The following is a 6,532-nucleotide window of genomic DNA, read 5'->3' as shown; positions in this document are numbered from 1 at the left end:
GAGGAAGGAAGAGAGGGAGGAAAGAAGGAAGGAAGGGAGGAAAGGAAGGAAGGACAGAAGGAGTGAGGAAGGAAAGACAGATGAAAGGAAGGAAGGAAGGAACAGTCAAAACTGACGGGGTCAATTTTACCCGGGAAGACGACACGAAGGTTAACTGAATTATCCTTTTTATAATTTTTATGGAGCTTTTAAATGTTCTGTAAAACCAATAACCGCAGAAACTGATTATTAATAAAAGTCATTTTTCTCTCTTGGTCGTCGTCGTCATTCCTCCTTTTATTCTCCTGGGACAGATACTCAGAAACCAAACTCAGAACAAACACTTTATTCAGCACAGTGGACAGACATATATATATATTTATATACATAATGAAGTGAGAAAGGTTACTCCTCCTCTGCCTCCTTGTTCTCCTCGGCTGGTTTGGGTAAGAGGTCGGCGCTGTTGAACCACAGAGCTTCACTGGTGTGACTGGCGATGATCGCTCGCTCGATGAAAGGCCCTGAAGAGAGGAAACAGAGGAAACACAGATTATTAACATCCAGATATATTAAAAATAATAAATATAGGTGTCAGCTTCACACTTCAATCATTCACAAACCTACAAGGAAGGAGGAAGGAAGGACAGAAGGAAAGGAGCAAGGAAGGAAGGACAGAAGGAAAGGAGGGAGGAAGGGAGGAAAGAAGGAACAGTCAGAACAGAAGGGGTCAATTTGAATTTCTATTTATTTATTGGTGAAAAATACATCTTAATGATCCAGGAGAACATTTTATAAAATATAAAGAATATAGCAACATGTCTGAATGCTGATTTATGAATTTTGTAATTAAAAAAAAAGTCAAATTTGGACTTTTTCATGCAAGAAAATATGTCATCAGTTATGTTATGTTATCAGCTGCACTATTATTGTTTTAAATGAAGTGTTTTATCTCCATTTTTATATATTCAGGGTCACATTAGGAAAAGCCCACCTAGAGGAAATGAGTATTGGATATTTTTACAGCTCTTAAATGTAAAAATGGATCAAATTTGAACCTGAAAAGTATGTAAGGGTTAAAAAAAACAGAAAAATGAGCAAAAAATAAAGTTTTCTTGTAGTTTCTTGAGCAGCAGCGTCCACATTAAATATCTAACATTTCATAAACCTACCAGGGAGCACTTCTACTTCTATTTAAGCACAACTACATATTTTTAAAAAAAAGTGTTATGAGAAGTTATTTTGGACATAAAACAAGACGTCTCCCCTGACAACGCGGCAGAAAACTAACAGCTTATCTCCAAACATGCAAGAAGAAGTCAAATTCCCTGCCGTCTCGTATTCCTCTCACATATTTACTTCTAACTGACTTATGAATAGTTATTTCTGCATCCTTTTCCCCCCAGTCGGCTCATCCTGCTTTTCTACATTCAGCTCTTTTATTTACCAGCATTACAGTTCCTGCTTTTGTCATCAATAACTCCTATAAAGCCCCTCGAGAGGGGTGGTGGGGGTTTGGGTTTCTATCCCTACTCATCCGCGTGGTTTCTCCTCGTTTCTGCCCACACAGCAGCCATTAGCTTCCCTCCAAATGACTCTTTTAAAGTGCATTAATGGAAACGAGGCTCTTCACGCGGCTAAATTCAAGTAAACAGCAGCGAGTACTCGACGCATGTTCACATCCATCAGGATGCACAAGTACTTTAAACTGCATCCAGAGGTGAGCTGCTGTGTAATGTTTGCTGCTATCAACTCGTGGAGGATTCTCCTGATGAGAGAGAGAGAGTTCAGAAACGGCATGAATGTTCTCGAGTAGCACTTTGAACACGAGTGTCTGCTGCTGCGAGAGAGAGAGAGGGATAGAGAGAGACAGAGAGAGAGAGAGAGAGAGGGAGAGAGGAAGAAAGAGAGAGACAGAGAGAGAGAAGGAGAGCGAGAGAGAGAGAGAGAGAGAGACAGAGAGAGAGAGAGAAACAGAGAGAGAGAAAGAGAGCGAGAGAGACTGAGAGACAGACAGAGAGAGACAGCGAGAGAGACAGAGAGAGGGAGAGAGAGACAGCGAGAGTGAGCGATAGAGAGACGCAGAGAGAGAGAGTGAGAGAGAGCGAGACAGAGAGAGAGAGAAAGAGAAAGAGAGAGACAGAGACAGAGAGTCAGAGAGAGAGAGACAGAGTCAGAGAGAGACAGAGTCAGAGAGAGACAGAGTCAGAGAGAGAGAGACGCCCTCTGGTGGTCTCTAAAGGTATAAGACAGGTACAGAATAAAAGCAGGAGGATGTTCAGGTGTTTTTTGGTCAGTAAATGATCGAGAGAGAGGATGAAGAAGAGTGTAATGGTTTTGAAAGATGAGTAATTCCAACTTCTCAATGAAAATGCATGTACTTCTTTCCTTCCTTCCTCCCTCTATCTTTAATTTTTCCTTCGTTCTTCCCCTCCTTCCCTCTTTCTTTGCTCTTCTTCTTTCCTTTCTCCCTCCCTTCTTACTCCTTTCCTTTCTTCCTTCCTTTTTTCCTCCCTCCCTCCTTACTCCTTTCCTTTCTTCCTTCCTTTTTTCCTCCCTCCCTCCTTACTCCTTTCCTTCCTTCCTTCCTTCCTCTTTTCCTTTTTTCCTCCCTCCGTCCTACCTTCCTTCCTTCCTACCTCATTTCCTTTCTCCCTCCTTCTTTACTCCTGCCTTTCTTCCTTCCTTCCTTCCTTCCTCCCTCCCTCCCTCCCTCCCTCCCTCCCTCCTGCCTTCCTTCCTTCCTTCCTCCCTCCTCCCTCCCTCCTGCCTTCCTTCCTTCCTTCCTCCCTCCCTCCTTCCTTACTCCTTTCCTTTCCTCCTCCCTCCTTACTCCTTTCCTTCCTTCCTTCCTTGACCTGAGGACAACAGGAGGGTTAATACATTAAACTCCATGTTTTAACTTTTCTGGAAACTGTAGTTAAAAAGCTGCAGTTTGTTGAAAAGTGTAAAAGCAGACGATCCAACTCCAAATTCAGATTTATAAACTTGATGTGAAACTTGACGAGAGCTAAAACTCTGATATAAAAACCATCATTCAGTAGCCTGCAGCTCTTTAAACGATACAGTCCTTCACAGAGAGGAAGTGAACGCCTCTTCATAACGACGAGCTCCGGGTCACCGAGGGTCACCGGTTTTTAAAGCGTCTTCTTCTTCAATCAGCGTTTGTGAAAGCTCGGCAGTTTCCTTCGGTCCGCTGGAGCCGCTGGAGCCGCTGCAGCCGCTGGAGCCGCTGGAGCCGCCGGAGCCGCCGTTAATGACGTTTTATTTAGCCTGCTCAGAATCAATTACTTTTTACATCATTTAAAGTCCTTTCCTCCGCTCTAATGAGGGGGTCCATTAGCTGACGATGATTACTCTCTGCATCTCATCACCAAAAAAAAAAAAAGAACGTATATACAGTTCAAGTGAACGTAGAGAGAGATGAGAGATGAATGAACTGCCTCTAACGTACTGAAGAGGCCGAGCAGCTCGTATATCAGAGCTGACTGCTGACTGGAGCTGATTTCATTTAGTGTTTAAAAGGACAGATGAGAAGGACGACTTTACTACTTTAACTTTAACCCTTAACTTTGAACCTAAACCCCTTCAAAATGTGACTTTTTTGTGATCATTTTTATACTGTTATAATATCAGATGACAAACTTGAGATGAATGTATGCATGCTTCCTCTTCCCCCTAATAAGATTGGTCCATGAGTTTGTTTGTCCGACGTTGTCCGATAACGCATTTCGGGTCATATTTGGGCTCAAATATGTACAGAAGAGGAGGAAGGAAAAGGAGGAAAAGAGGAAAAGAGGAAGGAAGAAAGGAAGTAAGGAAGTAAGGAAAGGAGGAAGGAGGACGAGGAAGGAAGGAAGGAGAGAATGAAGGAAGGAAGGAAGGAAGGAAAGGAGTAAGGAGGAAAAGAGGAAGGAAGGAAGGAAGGAAGGAAGGAAGGAAGGAAGGAAGGGAGGAAGAGGGAAGAGAGAATGAAGGAAGGAAGGAAAGGAGTAAGGAGGAAGAGGAAGGAAGGAGAGAATGAAGGAAGGAAGGAAGGAAAGGAGTAAGGAGTAAGAAGAAGGAATGAAGGAGAGAATGAAGGAAAGGAGTAAGGAGGAAGAAGAAGGAATGAAGGAGAGAATGAAGGAAAGGAAGGGAGGAAGGAAAGGAGAATCATTCTTATACTGTTATAATGTCAGCAGCAGAGGAGAGCTGACTGCTGACTGGAGCTGCTTTCATTTAGTGTTTAAAAGGACAGATGAGAAGGACGACTTCACTACTTTGACTTTAACCCTTAAACTTGAACCTAAAGAGGAGACGATGATGATGATGATGATGATGATGATGATGATGATGATGATGATGATATATGCTAATTCAATAAATGTAAATGTAAGCATGATATTGTGTTAAAGGCCACATTATTAAAGCTTTCTGTTATATTAGTGATGTGTGTTACTGTCGCTTTAAGAGTTTTATTTTAAGAGTCTTATTTTGAAATTTTAGGTCTTATTTGAAATTTTTGGTCTTATTTTGAAATTCTTGAGTAGTGAAGCTCAATTAAGGACCGATATGTGTTACTCCCTATAATTAATCCTCTGTTGACTAAAGACGAGCTGACTGTGTGATCGGTGGTTAAACGTGTTGTGATTGATTAGCGGAGGTGAACGTACCGCTGTCGGCCGGCCGATGGGAGCAAACGTCCATCAGGAGGTTTTCAGGTTGGACAGGATGTGTTCTTTTGGAAAGTCGAGCTGTAGAGAAGAAAAGAAAAGAAAACAAGTATGAAGTAAAATCTATTTTATATATGATATGATTTAGTTTTTATTAATATAAAATACAGGAGGGAGGAAGGAAAGGAGGGAGGAAGGAAGGAAGGAAGGAAGGAAAGGAGGGAGCAGGGAAGGAAGAAAGGAAAGGAGGGTGGAAGGAGGGAAACGAGGGAGGAGGGAAATGAGGGAGGAAGGAAGGGAGGGAGGAAGGAAGGAAAGGAGGGAGGAAAGAAGGGAGGGAGGAAGGAAGGTAGGACGGAGGAAAGAAAGAAGGAGGGAGGGAGGGAGGAAGGAAAGGAGGGAGGAAGGAAGGAAGGAAAGGAGGGAGGAAGGAAGGAAGGAAAGGAGGAAGGAAGGAAAGGAGGGAGGAAGGAAAGGAGGGAGGAGGGAAGGAAGGAGGAAAGGAGGGAGGAGGGAAATGAGGGAGGAAGGAAGGAAGGAAAGGAGGGAGGAAGGAAGGAAGGAAAGGAGGGAGGAAGGGAGGGAGAAGGACAGAGGAAAGAAGGAAGTGAGGAAGGTAGGGGGAGGAAAGAAAGAGAGAAGGAAGGAAGGGAGGAAAGAAGGAACAGGGTCAATTTGACCCGGAAGGACGACAGGAAGGCTTTTCTTTCTTCTCAGTAGTTTTGAGTGACAGATATCGGAGATGCTTTAATAATCAGTTACCGTGGCGATCTGCGTCCTGATGTAGCAGCCGTCCTCCACCAGATACTCGTGACCCGTGTTAAACAGCTGTAACATCTGGGAGAAGTTGGTCCCGACTGAGCCTGAGTGTCCACAGAGGAGAGAGAGGAACATGGATGATAAAGAAAGATAAAAAGAAGAGAGAAACATGGATGATAAAGAAAGATAAAAAGAAGAGAGAAACATGGATGATAAAGAAAGATAAAAAGAAGAGAGAAAACATGGATGATAAAGAAAGATAAAAAGAAGAGAGGAACATGGATAGAAAGAGAAAAAGAAGAGAGAACATGGATGATAAAGAAAGATAAAAAGAAGAGAGAAACATGGATGATAAAGAAAGAGAAAAAGAAGAGAGGAACATGGATGATAAAGAAAGATAAAAAGAAGAGAGGAACATGGATGATAAAGAAGATAAAAAGAAGAGAGGAACATGGATGATAAAGAAAGAGAAAAAGAAGAGGAACATGGATGATAAAGAAAGATAAAAAGAAGAGAGGAACATGGATGATAAAGAAAGATAAAAAGAAGAGAGGAACATAGGATGATAAAGAAAGAGAAAAAGAAGAGGAACATGGATGATAAAGAAAGATAAAAAGAAGAGAGGGAACATGGATGATAAAGAAAGATAAAAAAGAAGAGAGGAACATGGATGATAAAGAAAGAGAAAAAGAAGAGGAGGAACATGGACGATAAAGAAAGAGAAAAAGAAGAGAGGAACATGGATGATAAAGAAAGATAAAAAGAAGAGAGGAACATGGACGATAAAGAAAGATAAAAAGAAGAGAGGAACATGGATGATAAAGAAAGAGAAAAAGAAGAGAGGAACATGGATGATAAAGAAAGATAAAAAGAAGAGAGGAACATGGATGATAAAGAAAAGATAAAAAGAAGAGAGGAACATGGATGATAAAGAAAGATAAAAGGAAGCAACAGATGATGATCCAGTAGGAGAGAGAAAAGGTGGATGATAAAGAAAGATAAAAAGAAGCAACAGATGATGATCCAGTAAGAGAGAGAGAGAAACCGAAGCCTTGGTCTCACCTCTGTTGCCTTTAGGGAACTTCTTCCTCAGCTTGTTCTTCAGAGGAGAGAGTTTAGGTAGAATGAGAGGAGCCGCGATG

The 6,532-nt window shown here is 41.9% G+C and overlaps 1 protein-coding gene across 1 annotated transcript in view; it reads right to left on the bottom strand.

The window, feature by feature from the left end:
• Nucleotides 1-323: 323 nt before the first annotated feature.
• mrpl1 (mitochondrial ribosomal protein L1) overlaps nucleotides 324-6,532 on the bottom strand; it is a 17,003-nt gene continuing 10,794 nt past the window's right edge. The window contains 5 exon segments of the mRNA XM_053325458.1: nucleotides 324-500; nucleotides 4,632-4,670; nucleotides 4,673-4,712; nucleotides 5,394-5,494; nucleotides 6,453-6,532. The exon segment at nucleotides 6,453-6,532 is cut by the window's right edge and continues 32 nt beyond it. Coding sequence (XP_053181433.1) covers nucleotides 385-500; nucleotides 4,632-4,670; nucleotides 4,673-4,712; nucleotides 5,394-5,494; nucleotides 6,453-6,532 — 376 coding nt within the window. The 3' untranslated portion in view covers nucleotides 324-384.

The sequence above is a fragment of the Scomber japonicus genome, chromosome 9, assembly GCF_027409825.1.
Source record: "Scomber japonicus isolate fScoJap1 chromosome 9, fScoJap1.pri, whole genome shotgun sequence".
NCBI lineage: Eukaryota > Metazoa > Chordata > Actinopteri > Scombriformes > Scombridae > Scomber > Scomber japonicus.
This window is presented reverse-complemented; position numbering and strand designations above follow the sequence as displayed.